General features: G+C 38.2%; 1 protein-coding gene across 2 annotated transcripts; it reads left to right on the top strand.

Moving 5' to 3' along the window:
• The first annotated feature begins 2,684 nt into the window (after nucleotides 1-2,684).
• On the top strand, nucleotides 2,685-17,315 carry zfand3 (zinc finger, AN1-type domain 3). Of its 2 annotated transcripts, none has more exons than XM_043256024.1 (6): nucleotides 2,685-3,058; nucleotides 10,380-10,420; nucleotides 10,516-10,695; nucleotides 11,109-11,174; nucleotides 12,362-12,529; nucleotides 15,775-17,315. In XM_043256024.1, exons 2-6 carry the CDS (start codon nucleotides 10,393-10,395, stop codon nucleotides 15,927-15,929), a joined length of 597 nt encoding a protein of 198 aa, XP_043111959.1. In that variant the 5' UTR covers nucleotides 2,685-3,058; nucleotides 10,380-10,392; the 3' UTR covers nucleotides 15,930-17,315. The 2 variants fall into 2 exon arrangements, with proteins under 2 accessions (XP_043111959.1, XP_043111958.1); XM_043256023.1 differs by having other exon boundaries at nucleotides 2,686-3,037.
• Nucleotides 17,316-17,645: the final 330 nt, after the last annotated feature.

The following is a 17,645-nucleotide window of genomic DNA, read 5'->3' as shown; positions in this document are numbered from 1 at the left end:
TTCAAAGAAAGCTATATTACTGCTCCAATAAAGAGGAAAACAGATGCATATATATGGATACTATAATGTACTGTAACTAAAAAAAACATATTAAGTGTTCATACTGTTATTATTTTGTTGTGCAGGTATATTTTATCGACCGTTGCTATAGAAACGGATGCTCCAAGCACGCGAATAGCCTGAGATTCTTCGAGGGTGAGTAAAATATGGGCTAATTTTCATTTTTGGGTGAATCACAGCAAGATTCGTACACAAATGCTTAAATAATGTCTTCATGGAGTCATGTACGCAAATAACCCTTATTTTTAAAACGTTCTAAATGCTGTTTACTGAAAGGTTCTTTGCGGTTCATTCATGGCCTCGCTGTGAATACCCCCTTTTGAAACCTTTATTTTATGTGTGAACCGGGAACTTTTCATTGTGTCCTAGACTAAAACCCCTTCGTACCAGTTCGCTTCAAGTGTGTTTATACCTGCAGCAGCTCTGCTGAATTGTATCGGATCCGCCGCGTATAACTCTGAAAGGATCATCGTTCAATGTAGCGCTTAAAAGGAGCTTTTGACTGTACCTACCTTGATATGAAAGTTAAATCAGAGTATATTTTACTCAAAGGCCTTGTTGCCGTGTTTTTGAAAAGCATGAAAGTTCACCCGTGTTCATCAATTCACTGCTAAATCATCACAGTTGTTTTTCCCCCACCGCCAAGCACCTTGAGCTTCTCTCTCTTTTTTTGCACATCAATGCATCTACAAGGTCCCGCTGCACCGCACCTTCTGATTTTCCCCATTAAATAATCAAACCTCCTTTGAGAGCGTCGTCTTTGTAGTCTCTCTTCAGGCAGGAAACAACGCGGAGAGTAAAGGGGGATTTCTAACTCCGCGAAAAGTTGAAAAGTTGACGTGAACTCTTGTAAACCATCATGAATATGCTTATCAATCCGATGGTTATTTTCCTGAGCGTCTGTTCGCTGTTTGCGAGTGAATGAAACGTCGCGAAAGAAAGGAAATCTGTGTCACTCTTGATGCGCTCGAGCTACATTATAGCTCTGTCATCTTTGAAACGGTTTCTCATTAATTTCTAAAGTTCTGTGTGTAGAAATGAGGGGAAAATTGTCTTTGAAGTTGTGTGGAGCGTCTCGGGAGACCTGGAGGCCTCAGGCTGGACTTAGCCAATGATGAGGGAGATGTTGCTTTGAAAGGGAGTCGTTCCACCCTCCGCTCATGTTCAGCTATCACATGATAAAGGAAGGATCATTTGCTCTGTTTGGTAGGTCATGATACAATGACTGCATTTGATTTACACATTCTTTAGACTAAATTCATGATTCCTACCCTGATGTATCGATGTAATACTGTAATGCCGTAACATGCTTTATGTATTGTAATTCTGAATTACACTTTCTAGCAGACAATGATTTGATATATTGATGTTGCGTTTGATATTTTTGCTGTTTCGTGAATTATCCTTTGAGCAAAAATGTATTATGTTATAATTTTACTATTATGATTATGGACTGAACATTCCATTTTTCACAATGATTTGATGTAATATGCTGTTAAAAAAAAATATATATATATATATATATATATATATTTTTTTTTTTTTTTTTCGTTTATATATGTAATGTTTATATATGAATGCATATTTTCTAAATATAAGATGCATGTGTGTATTTAAAAATACATTATAAATATAGACAATATAGTATGTAAACAAAAACGAATTTTAGATGCATTTTATCATAATTAATAATTTGACAGCACTATATATATATATATATATATATATATATATATATATATATATATATATATATATATATATACACAAACACATCTTTAATGCTATAATAATATATAGTATTTTTATGTAAAGTTTACTTTGATTTTACCAGTGTATTATAATAATGTCAGTATTATTATAATAAGTATCTATCTATCTATCTATCTATCTATCTATCTATCTATCTATCTATCTATCTATCTATCTATCTATCTATCCCTTACAACTTGAAAAAGTATTCAAAGTCAATAAAGTATAGACAACATTCAAACTCAAAACTTACACTCAGGTGAACCAACAATAGATCAATGCACTTTTCTTTTCTAGTTTAAATTCTTTAAGTGTGCAAACAGCTGTAGTTTTGTACCCTGAATATTTTCAACACAACTTCTAAAAAGATCCAAATACAGTACAAGTTAACATTTTTTTGCCTATGCAATTCAATCGATGGAATCCCCCTTCCAACAGAGAAAGAGACATTATTGTGTGGCCTTGAGCCAGTGTGTTGTAAATGTGCAATTCAGTGTCATGAATGTGTACTGTTATGTCATACTTTTAATGTATTTTTGTGTTTTGCTTCACCAAGTGTTGTAGTCAAGGCCATCGCGAGCGGTTCATCTTATGTAGGGGTCTGTAGCAGGTCTTGTACTTAAACAGCTTTAAAGCACAAATCCCCTTTACAAACAAGGAATACAGCTTGGGACGTTCCACTTTCTTTTGGGGGAACAGCGGTTCGCTAAATCGCCATTAACGCGTGATGTTATGTATGCAGACCAACATTTAAACATCGTATTATATATTTCCCTTTTTAACAACGGGATCTTGCGTAAACACGAGTAAGACTTTAATATCGGTATTTAAATGGATTGCACTCATGATTAACAAAACCCCATTCGGAAGTTGGTATCTTCCACTCGCCAGCTGATCGGCCTCGACTCCCGGTGCGGTCCGTCGGACTGTACGCGGCCGTTAATTTCTTGATTTTTGTCTAAATTACGTCGTATTCACAGTAACGGCCGCTCGTGTCCGCATCCTTCACTTCTTACGCTGCGTTTTCAGCTCGGGGATTTCGTTGTAAAGCGTTTTTGAACAAACGTCGAGCCGAGGAATTCCCGCACAAGCACTAGGCCGCGAGCGGATCCCCGGTGTTTCCTGCAGAAACCTGCCGCCTTCACATCGCCACCATGGGGGACACAGGAAGCGAGCGCAGCAAGCCGCCTAGTATCCCTCCCCGCTGCCCTTGTGGATTTTGGGGGTAAGACGATTCATTTTACACGTGAGTGTACCCGTGCGCCGAATTTGATGCGGAAAAGGCGACAAATGTGAATGAAATGTGGAGTGTTTGTTGTTCATTGTTGTAGGCCGATGGATGGGGGTGGGGAACAACCACTCCTGTTTTTCACATCCACAGCTGCTGTTTCCCCTCGAATACACATTTAAAACACACATATCCATTAAACACACATTGCATTTAAAAATCCAGGCTCATCAAAAGCAGATTTGGGCGATTTAGTGGTTTTTAACGAGCCTTGTGAGCTGGACTGACAGATCCCTCATATCTCACTGTCCTCTATCCCAGTCATTGGCTGTGTTTGAAAACCTTATCTAGACAGCGTTTTGACATTATAGATGGTGTAACGTGTGTGTCGTATTGAAACAATGCAGTGAACTTGACGCTTTTAGCATCATGGGCGTTCGCAGGATTTTGGGGCATCAAAGTGGACGTCTTTTTGTTGCATTTCAAAACATTCAATGCCAGCAATGTAGGGTGCGTGTTATTATTATTATTTTTGCGTGCCAGATTTTGACAACATTTTGAGTGTTAAGGGTGGCATGATTGTTGGGTTGTAACCTAGTAAACTCTCTACCTAGAAAGCTTTTTGGAGCATAACAGGTGACATTGTCCTATGTCTTTTAAAAGATTGTGTGTTGGCTTTCTCGTCCAAGGGGTTTCAGTCTTTTAGATGCTATGTGTTTTTATCTAAAAAGTTTGAATTTATACTGAAAAATTCATGTTAATGTACTTTTCTTAATTTGTAAAATATTTTATTACTATTTCATTATTATATATAGCAATTTCCCTAATAAATGATTAATTTTGTTTGTTAAATGTATTAAATCAATTATTTATTTATTTCTGTGAAACCCTTCCTTGTGGCCCCCTTAGGGTCCTTTTTGCCCTAGTTTGAAAACTCTTGTCCTGTACAACAATTTGGATTTTGTTTTTATTTTTTAGACATGCTTTCAACACCGCATTTCGGGCATGTAGTTCCTTACATCAGGTTTTGGGATTATTTAGGACAACGCTTAAATACTGGACGTCAAAACCTATTTGATGGCCTATCTAGACAACATATTGAACATTTGATGCACACCTCCTTGAAATGCCGTCTAGGTAGACGCGTCCCTTGGTTTTGAGACACGGCCATGGAAGGCTAATGACAGATTGACTTTTTCTTGAGTGACACATCAATCAGGGCTCTTCTTCGGGCACGTGTCAGGCTCACAGGTGCAGTCATTTGACACTCCTTGCTGTCTGTGCTCCAAACAGATGCATCAGATTTGGGCAAGACCAAGACCGACCTCTGACAGGTGATCATTCAACAGCCTGTTATTAGCCATTTGTCTGTTTACTTTCATTAAAATATATATGTATATATATATATATACACGATGATATAGTGATGGTTGAGTCAAATGCTGATGGTCCGCCAGTAATTGCATGTTTCATGGCTAGTGTATCAGGTAATTTAATCACACAAAGCCCCTCTCACTTTACCCGTGACTAAGCTATTATAAAATAGGCACAACCTGCTGTTTTTTGTAAATTAGATGTGTGTGTGTGTATATATATTAATTGTATCCTTGATTTGTTAGGTCAGTGTTTCACAAATAGGCATTTAGGGAACTGAATAGAATAGAAATGCCTGCTAATTCTACATGCATTTTAAAAATAGACTAATCAGCGGTCACATTTATCAACTTGTCATCCAAAAACCGTTTCGAAAACCACTGTGGTCCATCCATTCCAACAGCTCAAGCTTCACTGAACTTGTGTTGTGAGTTTGAGAAGGGACTATCTGTCATTTTTTTGTTTTTCTATGACAAAAAATGGCCAAATGCAATGTCATGCATCGTTTCAGGTCACGTGAGAACAAAATCCGTTCAGCGTTTACTGTTTAACACTTCATGAACATGTTTTGCTTTCATTTTTTTTCTGAAATTCTGCAATGCATTCACATTAGGATCTGTTAAAAGGAAGTTAATAATAATAATAATAATTAATGGCACTAATGTATTTATGACCCATTCAACCCAGTGCTGTTATTTTCATTTGTTAGGAATCATTTTCTGGACTTCAGTCAAGTTTTGCTTCAAGGTGTGTGTGAGTGAGTGTACATAGGTGTGTGTGTTTTAGTGGATAAATATGATGACACATGATGAATAATCTACAAATTGGTCTCTTCATCATCATTATGATCACTGTAGTCAATTCCAGCTCTCTTCTTTAAATGTGTCATGCTTGTGTGACTGAAAGACTCAAATAGATTATGGAAGTGGTTTATTTTGGACTCTTTATTCAAGTGACACAGTTGCTGTCATTGAAGATGCACACGAGATTCGAAACTGGACGTCAGCATAGCACATCACATGTCTTTCAATGGCTTTTTTTTCGTTCAGATGATTAGATTGACTGGTTTGCTTTGTGCGGAAATAAAGGAAATCGTACAGTAAATGTCCTAAAAAGGCATATGTTGGATCACAACGCCTGACTCACGTATATCAGAAATCTTACCGTTAACCAATCTTCACGATGGGTTGTTTAGTGTGTAACAATTAGTTGCTACTGATTTAACTGTTGCAAGTTAGTCTTCTGTCATCATTACACCCAACGTGAAAGTCGCTGTTTTCCCATCGCTTTTCATTTCGAAATAGCGGCAATCTCCAAAGAAACCACAATTTTAGGTATAGTGAAAGTCCACTGTACTGAAGATATACAGTAGTTTTGTAGCAAAGAGGCCAAGATGTCCGTATCTGCTCTCTTTTGTGTTCAGTTTAGGAATGACACGAGGGTGAGTAAGTCAGGATTTTTAGTTAAAGCTGCCCGTTTGATTGCTTTCCGTCTTCGTTTCCTGTGCTAAAAGTATGTGCTGGTAGTAGTTGTTTTACGGGTTTTGGTATATTGCATATAAATCACTGGCACAGAATTTTTGTGATTGTTTAGTATAAAACTGTGTTTCAGCGTTATTAGTGTAGAAATGGTTATAATACCTGTTGGGTCATAATTGTTGCTAAAAATAATTTAAGCCATTCTAGACCAAATGCATGATTGAATCTTAAATGCATTGAAAGACTTCATCACCCAGCCTTATAAACAATGAATCTGGACATTTAAAAAACTGTCCAGATGGATAGCTTCACTCAGATGGTCAAATGAAGACCCACAGCCTCTGTTACTTAAATCATTTTCTTATAAATTACCTCCATGCATTATTTCTCTTTATTTTCCTGTTTATATCTGGTTTTAGCTTTAGTTTAAATGGTCTAATGTGGACTAAATTGTAGTTCACTTAAAGCACTTATGGCTTCTGATGTCAGTGGTCTTGTTTTTCATCAAAATAAGACATATAGGCCTATATTTGTTATCCCTGGCGTGCATTAAACCCGGTTGTTTTGATTGGGCAAAACAAAAAACCCCGTAAACCAATACTTTGAGGGAAAGGTTTCGATTAACCTGTTGCATGTGCAAAAGCAGTCTCAAAACGTGAGTGACTCTTCCCTCCACCTTGTGTGGACTTGCCCAACTGGTGTTGAATGACACAAGCAAATGCGGCTCTGTTTTGATAACCACTGTCAAGGAAAAATTACGCACACCCACTTGAATTGTAAAACTACAGCACATCCTCACTAACATGTCAAGATTAAACCAACTGCTATGAAGTACCAGTATGCTCAGTTCAGTGTGTTATCTGAAAATGTGCTTAGCTATTAGATAGGGTACGAGTATAGACAAAACAGGTCGCTACATCGATTTCAAAACTTCAATTTTATATTAAAAGGGTAGTTAACCCTCCAAAAATTACAATTATGTCATAACTTACTCACCTTAAAGTTCATCCAGACCTGTTTGAGTTCCTTTCTTCTTTTATATATTTAGAAAAATGCAGACGCTAATGCTGGCACCCATTAACTTGAATACGATGGAAAAAAAATACAATAAAACCACAGCATCAAATTATATAATACTAACACGTCAGGTATAAAAGTTTAGCAAAATCCGTGCTGTTTCGTAGATGCTTTTCTGTGTGTGTAGAGGGCGCCGCAGTTCAGAGGGGCTGAAGTGTGAAGGGCAGCAGCGGCATTTCATTTTTCATCCCATTTCCGAACTTCCATCTGGCTTCTTCCATTTTAACACCTGTTAGCACATCGGTCTTCTCATTTTCAAGCATGCATTATCTTTTGGGAGCTGGTGCGAGCAGGGAATGAGTGTGGCCAGTGAGATCATCTGTTGTGTTTGGATGCGCCGTCCCCTGTGATTCCCGCAGAATACTCTCATTATTGTTAAAGAAAGCCTTCTCCATTTCAATGTCGCTTTAATTTTTCCGTTCAAGGTAAGTGCAGTGATATCAGACCTTGAGCAGCAGCTACTTTGGAAAATGTGCAATTTTCTTGTTGCTTGCCGAGGCTCTGTGGATGTTGACCTCGTGTACGTAGAGACTGCGCATATGAATGATTTAATATTTGGGGTTTTTAGTTCCTAACTCCAAATATGATTGATGCTTGCCCCATCAGAAATATGTGATGAGAAAAGGCGAATAGAAGATGCAAATAAATAGATAAAGCTAGTTGGTTTTAAAGGAGTAGTTCACTCCAAAATAAAAATTGTAATTTACCTATCGTTATGTTCTTCCAACCAGGAGTGTGCGGTAATCTCGTAATTGTTGTTTTAAGGATTTTGACATTGAGAATTTAGCAAAAATCATTCACAAATTTATCTTGTTTTGGCGCTATTTGACAGCCAAAAACAATTTCTGACACAAATGAGCAACACGACAGTGATTCGCTTCGGAATGAATCAACCGTTTAAATGATTTGGTTCAGTGACAATGACTCACTTATTTGCAGTGACTACCTGCCACCTACTGGCGGATTTAATTTCACGCTCAGAGCATCTTTGATTATTTAAAAAACGTCAATTGAACACTTAAAAGACAATGGATACTTTATATACTTTATAAAGCCATTATAGAGAATAATGGCTTTATAAAGGTAAAAAATGGCTATAAAATGAAAACAAAAACATGACACGATAACACATTCTGCAAAATATCATCTAATAATCGTTATTGCACAGAAAACATCTTTTTTTTTTTTGTCAGTATTGCACACCCCTATTTCCGACCCCGTTGAAGTTTCTTGTCTTTCGGTTAGCAATAGTCTGTTTAACAGAAGGTAGATACTTTTTAGAATAATTTCAGGGCAAATGATTTCAGTTTTGGGTGAACTATCACTGGCAATAAGTCAAAAAGGCTCCCATATTGAATAAGCGTTTGAGAGTGTTAGCAGGTGGTACGTCGTCTTTTGAAAACTGCCGTTTCTGAAAAAAGTTATTTTAATTAAAACTTACAGCATTAAAATGTTAATGCTGTTTTGTTTAGTATGTAGTTAGAGCCAATTATTGGCGGGTGGGTTTATTCTGTAGGAAGCGCTGCATCAATCACGTCTCTGAATTAGATTCAGTGTTATTGTGGTTATTTAGTAAAATGGCTTGATTAATGGTGTGATGTGATTTGTTAAATATGCCGCACACACAGCGACTCTTCAGAAGGTGGGCTGAGGTGTGTGCGCACTGGAGTCTTGATTGGGCTGTTGCCTCTTTTCATAAGCCATAATTGCAGGTGACATTTAACAGGAGATGTCAGATTAATCCGGAGAGAGGCCGGCTTGATTGGCTTGGAGTCATGTGACTGAGGAAGACCATGTGGGCGCACACATACACAGTCGCATTTCCTGAAAATATCTTTGTTGTTTCATCCAACAGAATTTGATGCATTTATTTTCTAATATATCATTTTATTTTATCTCTTGTCTTTTTGGTGTTGTTTTTTCATGCCGCCGTTTATATTTGATTCGTTTTACTTGTTTCAAAAGTACTTATGCAGTCATTTAAAACTTCATTGTTCTATATTTTTCTTCATTGCAAAACTACTTTTTTTCCCCGTTACGCAATCATTTACTCAATAGCTACATAATATAGCAGCAATAATCCTCCTTGGTAATATTAGCTCTCGTTATATAGCTTTAACAACTTTTAACGACCTTCCTTTTAGATCATTAGCCATCAAATCCTCGGTAAACATTGCAAGAGTGATGGAGTAATGGTCGCAAGTATGGGTGTTGCTTTAATCGATCCAAGTGACTGCTCAAAATGAACTCTGATCCTTATGTTCGTTACATTTTGGATTTGATCAGAAGTGGTGATGAGTTGAATTGGTTTGAGTTGTTTACTCTGTAATTACTTGATTCTTCCGCCAGTGTGATCGGTTTCAGCTGATTTGTAGATGAGTTTCAGTAGGTGGGCATTACAGCATTGATCAGCCAGTCTGATGCGTTTCGACCAATTTAACCCTTTCAGCTCAATTCAAGGACAGCCGCCATACGTGTATCATCCAGCACTATCAATAACACCTTATTATTGCTCATACTCGCATGGCTGCCCCCTCGGTGTGTTCACGTAGCGATGTGCTCTTCACGCTCATCTTCTTAATATGCATTATTCCTACCCACAATGCCCTGCTCTCTCCCCATGCTTCCTTCCGCCTCCTTGATTGGGCACTGATTATGATTGCTCTTGATTGTGCTGAAGAAGGTCTGTTGATGTTGTTTTCAATGCTAACCTGTGTCATCCTGAGAGAGTTTGGAGGCGCTTGCAGGAAGTGCTGTAGCTGTTTGCGTGTGCGTAAATAAAGTGTTTGATATGTCAGCACCCTCAGCCTGCAGGTAAAGAACGGTGAAGGGCTCTCCACTGAAGAGGCGTCTGAGGCTTTGTTCACGCTGCAGACAATTCAGATCTGTTTTTCGAATGTCGCCGCTAAAACATTTGATTAATTAGGGATTGCCCTCGCGTAGAGGAAAACTTGATTGCAAGCCATAGTGTTGTTCATTGCGTGAACTCTTTTTCAGTGAGTCCCTTCGGAATCGGTATTTCTGAATGCATTTCACTTTTAAACCTCATACAGAAAATGCTTTGAATTTAAGTATTTGAGTCATTTTGTACAAGCCTTTTGTATACAAATATTAAATAAGAATATACAGTAGACAACATTCAAAAAGGTTAATCAAAGACAAGAATGCATTTCTGTTTTGTTTTAGGACAGTTTTGATTAACGTCAAATGTATATTGTATAAATATTATACATTTTGACTTTTTTGAGGTTTTGTTGTGGTATTGAAATCTGTGAAAAAAGTGAAATGTCATTAGCATTGGAGTCGGCTACTAATATTTGGTGCTATGATCATCTTTTCATAATAGAGGTGTGCTTTTACTCTATACAGATAATAAAAAGAATATTTCCGTTTGTCTTTTCTCTTCCCAGGTCCAGCAAAACCATGAACCTGTGCTCCAAATGTTTTGCTGGTAAGTCACTTTCGTCACATGGTCTGTATAATTATGATTATACTTAAATCAGGTTGTCTCAGAGACTCTCACGCTCTGTCTGTTGGTGCCATCAGACATACAGAAGAAACAGCCAGACGAGGACTGCACTCCAGAGCCCGCCCCCAGCTCAAGCAATAGCCAATCAGCAGTCTTCTGTAACGAGACGAGCAGCAGCAGTAGCCAAACCCTGTCCTCCAAGCCAGCCAGCTCCGAAGAGCCCTCGACAGAAGCCACACCTCTTCCTGCACAGGACGGTAAGGACACACAAATTCTGTCTTCTAATAAAGGAGATGATATTTCATCTAGTCTCAGGTGGGCTCTAATCATTTTAATATCACACAGCAGTCATAGAGAATGATAGACCACTGACACACAATACTGCAGATGAAAAATATCCACAGGCATATTATAACTTGTTTGTTTATTAACATTTGGGAACGTGAAATGCCAAAACACGAGTTGAGGACGACTAGAAAGTCTGAAAACTTAAAAAAGTAGACTAGTGGGTTCTCAAATGGTGGGTAAAACGCTCCTTAATAGCTGTGCCATGGTCATGGGTTTGATTTCCAGGGAATGCAGGAACTGATAAATGCAATGTAAGTTGCTTCAGATAAATGCGCTTTCCAAATGCATAAATTTAAATCTTCTATCATTTGCTCTCTCCCAGAAGTCTCCAGTACAGACACAGCTCGAGGCACGCTATCCACTCCTACAAAACGACCCTGCGACTCAGGTACACCTCACCACCGCTCTTGTGTATGTGTGTGTCTGACAGCTTTTAATAGTTTAGCCCGTCACACTGCCTGAGTTGTAAATGTACAGCAGCATACAAATGTGGTTATAAAGACTCGGGTGAAGGTAATCAGGTGTTACATATTTGCACAAAAGTTATCTTCATCCGTAATGTTTTGTTGATTTTGTAAAATTTTTTGTCTTTTTGAGTCAATGTAAAAATGTAATTGTAAAACCACGGAAAGCTTTGGTCTAGGCTGACTAACCGAGGTCAGAGGGAGCTAAATCAATAGAGTTGAAGCTCTGGTCAAACCATGCTGCTGTCTAGAGAGTGTGTGTGTGTGTGTTTGTGTGTATATGTGTTTGTGTGTGTATATGTGTTTGTGTGTGTATATGTGTTTGTGTGTATATGTGTTTGTGTGTATATATGTGTATGTATGTGTGTGTATGTATGTGTGTGTATATGTGTGTATGTATGTGTGTGTATATATGTGTATGTATGTGTGTGTGTGTATGTATATATGTGTATATATATATATATATATATATATATATATATATATATATATATATATATATATATACCTAATTTACCTAATTTACCTGCTGCTGCCTGTGTTGTTCATGCTAATCAAACATAAATAGAAAGAGAATGACTCACTTCCATTGACTGAATAGGTCCTATAGCTTTAAAAAGAATCATGTGTTTAATTTATACAGTGAAGATTAAGCAACTATTATGTGCATCATTTATTACTTCAAGTGATAGTTCACCTAAAAATCAAAACATCTTTTTTTACTCGCACTCAAGTTTGTTCAAACCTCTATCTTTCTTCTGCTGAGGAAGAATTAGTTTTTAAACGGTAACCAAACAGTTGTCGGTAGTAATTAATTTTCATCGTATGGGGAAAAAAATACCATGGAAGACTAAGGCTACCAGCATCTGTTTGGATATTTAATATTTTACAAAATGTCTTCTTTTTGTGTGAACTATCCCTTTAAAAGCTGCTGTTAAATAACATGAGTTATTCAGGTCTAACTTATATATTCCAACACTCGTACGAGGTCTTGCTTGCTGAGCGGCAACCCCATCCGACTTGGCATGCACCTAGCAAGGCCTACATCCTTCAAACCTCGAATGATGCGCTTGCAACTGCAGAAGCACTGAAAATGTTTGCGTGTGTTCAGCCTCAGGTTCGGAGAGCGAGTCGTCTCCGGAGAAGCGTGTTCGTGTGGGAGAGGCCTCATGTTCTGAAGATTCTCCACGAGTTCCCAAGCAGAAGAACCGTCGGCGGTGCCATCGCTGCCAAACCAAACTGGAGCTCGTACAACAGGAGCTGGGGTCCTGTCGCTGTGGTTAGTATGGCTGTCATCTTACGGTAGTGTCGTCTGCGGGACGATGTGACAACGCTGTAGTCCTCCATGAAGTCTGGGCAGCTTTGTTGATGACAACGAAAGTTTCCTCGTTGTGTCGTATCATATCGCTAGCTCTTAGACGCGCGGAGTGATGTGAATGATGGGCTTTTCCGATTCCACGCGGGCTTGCTCGTTCCTCACCTGACTGTTTGCAGTTTCTGCAAGAACTTTTAGATCCCTACAGAACTAAAGGAGTATATTTAACCCCCCTCAGTCTTTGAAATTTTAGACGCTAACTGTAGGTAATGAAATAAAGGGAGCATTTAAACATAATTGCGCAGTTAACATCAGTCCTCCTGGCTGTGCTAGTTGTTTTTTTGTCTTGTTTTGTTAAACTGAAGGTGGTATTGTAAGTCATCAGTCTAATGACAATTCCCACTGCTCTGCTAATACACTTATGGATCTGACTGTTCCCGTGACAGCTCGCATCTGAGTCATTATCCCGCCGGGATTTATCTCAGACAGGACTCCCGTCGTTATTTGATGCCGAAAACTCTGCCGCGTTTTCCTCCTAGGGTTAGGAAAATCTTCGGATGTACAGTAACGTATAATAACCTGCGGTCCAGTGAGCAAATAATCTTGATTGGATTTAAAGGAATTGTTTAGCCAAAAAATTGTAATTGACTGAAAATACGCTCACCCACGGGCCATTCAAGATGTAGGTGAGTACGTTTATCATTACATCACTTGCTCGCCGATGGGTACCGTCAGAGTAAGAGTAAAAACACCACACTAATCCACAAGTAGTGTCTTCTGAAGTGCAAAGCTTGTTAGAAACAAATCCAACATTAGGTCATCGTTGCTTTAACCTGCTGCTTCTGGTTAAAATACAAGCCCATAACCTATAATTTCTTCAGTGAAAAATTCCACATGAAAACTCCTTTATCAACGGTGCTTGAGCTTTGCATATTTTTCACCTAATTCAGAAAGCAGTATTATGGATGGAGGACCGGACCGATGGTTTTAAGTTGTCGCCTCAAGATGTTAATTGACAGACCGAAGAGGTGTGGATTATTGTGATGTTTTTATTAGCTGTCGGTCATTGGTGAGCAAGCGACGTAACGCTACAAATCCGTTCCTACGAAGGAAAAAAATACATCTTGGATGGCATGAGGGCGAGTCATTTTTCAGCTAGTTTTAGTTTTTGGCTGAAGTACTCCTTCGGCTGTTTGACCGATTTAAACCCCTGCTAGGTCAGTTCAACAAATTAACACGAATCTTTCATAAATCGGGCAGTACACTGTTTTGTTCTTGATTGCATGCAGTCGGTGAGAAAAACACCATACCTTGTTTATCTTTCTCATCAGACATTTCAAAAGCTGACAACTCGGCTACAGTATAGATGCACTTTTTTTTTTTTTACCGTGTGGCTGTAGTCTCAGCGACGTTGCTCCTGAATATCGCTACACGATGCACTGGTGTGTGCAGTGCCACGCAGCTCTTCTGTGGCTGCCGTAATTGAAACATTGTAGGCTTTTAATCATCTCTGACTCATTAAAAACACCATGTGTATTAATGAATATATTAAACAGCTTAACGAGACTCTCTTCTTAATAAGGCTCTTAAGATGGAATGGATCCTCCTCCGTGTGCAGAGATGATTTTTATTTACTTGGAAATGAGCTCAGATCGCAGCAGAATTCAGCTTACGTCTGGCCTACCTATAGTTTCTGCCGTTTGCTAGCATAGGTATTGCTTAATTGGTCCAAAGCATTTGATGTCCAGTAAACCTTTTTTTATTTATTTTTTTTATTTTACCATATTGATTTGTACTCATTAAACATTATTTTTTTCATAAATAAAATATCATACCTTAGCTTTGAGTTAGTTTGAATTTCTTATGTGCGTTTAATATTTTTTTTGACTTCTCCGACCGAGTGAAATCTCTATTTTTGACTAATTTTGCTAATTTTGCACGCCTGATTATGAAAGTATTTCACTTCCAGCCTTCATGGACAAGTATGTCTCTTTGCAAATTATTTAGTACAAAATTATTGGTAGTTATTATGATTGATGTGGTTTGTAATTGGTGAAATGTGCTTAGAATAAAAATATGAATAATTACTTATAGCTGTACAGTCCGTGCAGTTATTATCTCTCTCATTTACTTGTGGGTAATTGAGAATATAAAACACTTTACAATAAGTGTCATTTGTTAACGTTAATGTATGAACTAACATGAACAGACAATGAGGAATGCATTTATTGGAATATTTATTCATCTTTGTTAATAAAAAGACAGTTGTTTATTGATGGCTCATGTTAGTTCACAGTGCATTAACTAATGTTAACTTGTGATTTTAATAATGCGTTAGCAAATAATGCTGAAATTACATTAACTACTGTTAATAAATGCTGCATAAGTATTGTTCATTTTTAGCTGGTAAATAACTAACGAACATTATTGTAAAGTGTGTATATATACATAAAAAAAAAAAAAAAAAAAAAATATATATATATATATATATATATATATATATATATATATAAATAATAAAATATATATGAATAAATAAATAATTTTATTTGTATATATATATATATGTATATATATATATATATATATATATATATATATATATATATATTATACATATCTTGATTCAACGCAGGATATAGTAGACACTTTTTTTTACTTTTATTTTACTTTTTTAAAATAAATTTGCTGACGTAAACATACCTTAATGTACAATTATTTTCATACTAAATGAACACTGAAATGAAAATTTAGGAAATATGGCAACGAAGCACTAAATAGAATTACAAAGAAAGACTGCTCGAGCACTTTAAAGATTCTTGGAGAGTCTAAAGAGTCTTGGAGGTGGACTCTTTACTTGTTTCAACAACTCCACCATCACGCCAGTGTTGCACTGCATGGTCAAGCACCACTTCAAATCCATTTCTTTTTACTTCGGATTGATCCGAAAGCATTATAATCTCTGCGCCAGCTCAAAAAAAAAAAAAGCAAACACTTCGGCAGAGTTTGACGGTGACGTAATTAGCGACTTTTCAGAGCCATTCCCGATGTCTCAAAAGAGGTGGCGCATGTGAGGAACAAGACTCTCAAGCATGCTGTTACAATTAGTTAAACCGAGTGCTACATGCCGTGCTATTAAAATCAACCTTGAGCAGGTTATACAACGCTTTCATCTCATTCTGATCGCTTTCTCTCTCTCTCGTTCTCAGGTTATGTGTTCTGCATGTTGCACCGGTTGCCGGAGCAACACGACTGTATGTTTGACCATCTGGGCCGCGGCCGAGAGGAAGCCGTGCTGAAGATGGTGAAACTGGACCGCAAGGTGGGCCGAACCTGCCAGCGCATCGGAGAGGAGTGCTCTTGAACACCCCCCTGCATATACACACACACACGCACGCACGCACACACACACTCCCTCGCAAACACGCACACACACACACACAGACGAATCCACCGACCACACGACTCACTCACCTGTTAGTGGCATCTTTTTTCCTCCAACACATCTCAGAGGACCTACACCCCTGCTTTGACCTCTGACCTCTGACCTCTGACCCCTCTCAGTAGCCTCGTGCTCATCACACACGGGCGACCCGCACAGCCTTAACTTTCTGTTATCTGTCCCTCCACGCACCTCCAAACGCAGGTCAGCAGGTCAGACGAATTTGGCGGTCTGTACTTTTTTGGAGAACTGCTCTCGTCTCAGAGGCTGCGATCGACTCCAGGGGAAACACATCGATCGATCCAGACCTCCGGGAACTTCTGCTCCGGACGTTCCGATGACAGACACACCGGCCGAGGGAGGGGGAGGGAGGGGGGCGACCTGGATCGCACGAGTCACCCTGTCCCGGGACAAAAAAAAAAAAAAAAAAAAAAAGAAAAAAAAAAAGGCGGGCTCTGCCGCGGCCCGTGGGCTCGAGCCGCGTCAGAGCCGCGTCGTTTCACTGGCGTACACTCACACTCACATATGCACTTACAGCCGTGTTTTCAAACCAGACGGTACCCTTTGGTTTGGGTTCGGTTGGGAAAGGGCCACCCACAGCTCATCTGAGAACTAGTTTGTTCAGGTCTGAATAAACACACTCTGTAACCTCGTACGACTCCCATCAGCCCTTGCATCATACACTCTGCCTCTTTTAAAGCAGCTGAAGATCTCAGTGGCTTTTTTTTGCCCTTTTTTCTGGCTTTCTCTCCTTCATTCTCACTAGTTCCTGTACTTTCTCCTGCCTGCTCATGCTAACCTTTCTTTCTGTATCCTCTTGATGCGCTCTCTCTCTCTCTCTCTCTCTCTGTCTCTCTCTCTTTTTTCTTACTTTCTTTCCTTCCCTCCCTCACATGCATTATGGAGGGATGTGTTCAAGTCTGGTGGGAACGAGAGGAAGGCGGAGTCTCAATTTACCTGCGCTTTTTTTTGTTTTTGTTTTGTTTTAATTTTTTTTTTATTATTATTACTTTGACTGGTTTTCTGTTGAGATGGACAGATGGTCGACATGGACAGAACTGAAGAAAAGAGATGAATATTGTGTATCTTAAGAAAAATCCTTATTTAACCTCCTTTGTGTTTCTGGTTAACTCTCACTCTAAGCATAGAGCTGCATTACTTTGCCCTTTTTAGGTTAACATTAAAAAAACATACAAAAAACGAAGATATGGATAAGATAAAATTCTGTAGCCTTTCTTTTTTTGTTTTCTTGTTTTCCTTTTTTTCCTTTCCTCTTTTGCTGAAAAAGAATAAAACTGGATTAGAGGATGTGTGGTATGCTTTTCATTTTTTTGCTATATTAAGAGTGTTTTTCATTTAGTTTGTGCAAAAACATGTCGATATAAACGGTCATAGAATTAAATATGCAAAGAATTTATACACATGCTAATACACTACCAATTTTGGGGTCAATATCGGGTTTTTTTTTATGTTTTGGAATGAAATTTCTTATGCTCACCAAGGCTGCATTTTTTACATTATAAATGCAGTACAAAATGGTGATATTGTAAAATATAAAAATATAAAATATAAAATAGCCGCTTTTTGTTTTTATCTAATGTAAAATGTAATTTATTCCTGTGACGCAAAGCTGATTAT

Source organism: Puntigrus tetrazona, chromosome 13 (assembly GCF_018831695.1).
Source record: "Puntigrus tetrazona isolate hp1 chromosome 13, ASM1883169v1, whole genome shotgun sequence".
Lineage (NCBI taxonomy): Eukaryota > Metazoa > Chordata > Actinopteri > Cypriniformes > Cyprinidae > Puntigrus > Puntigrus tetrazona.
Note: the sequence above shows the minus strand (reverse complement) of the source record. Positions and strands in the feature narration are given on the sequence as shown.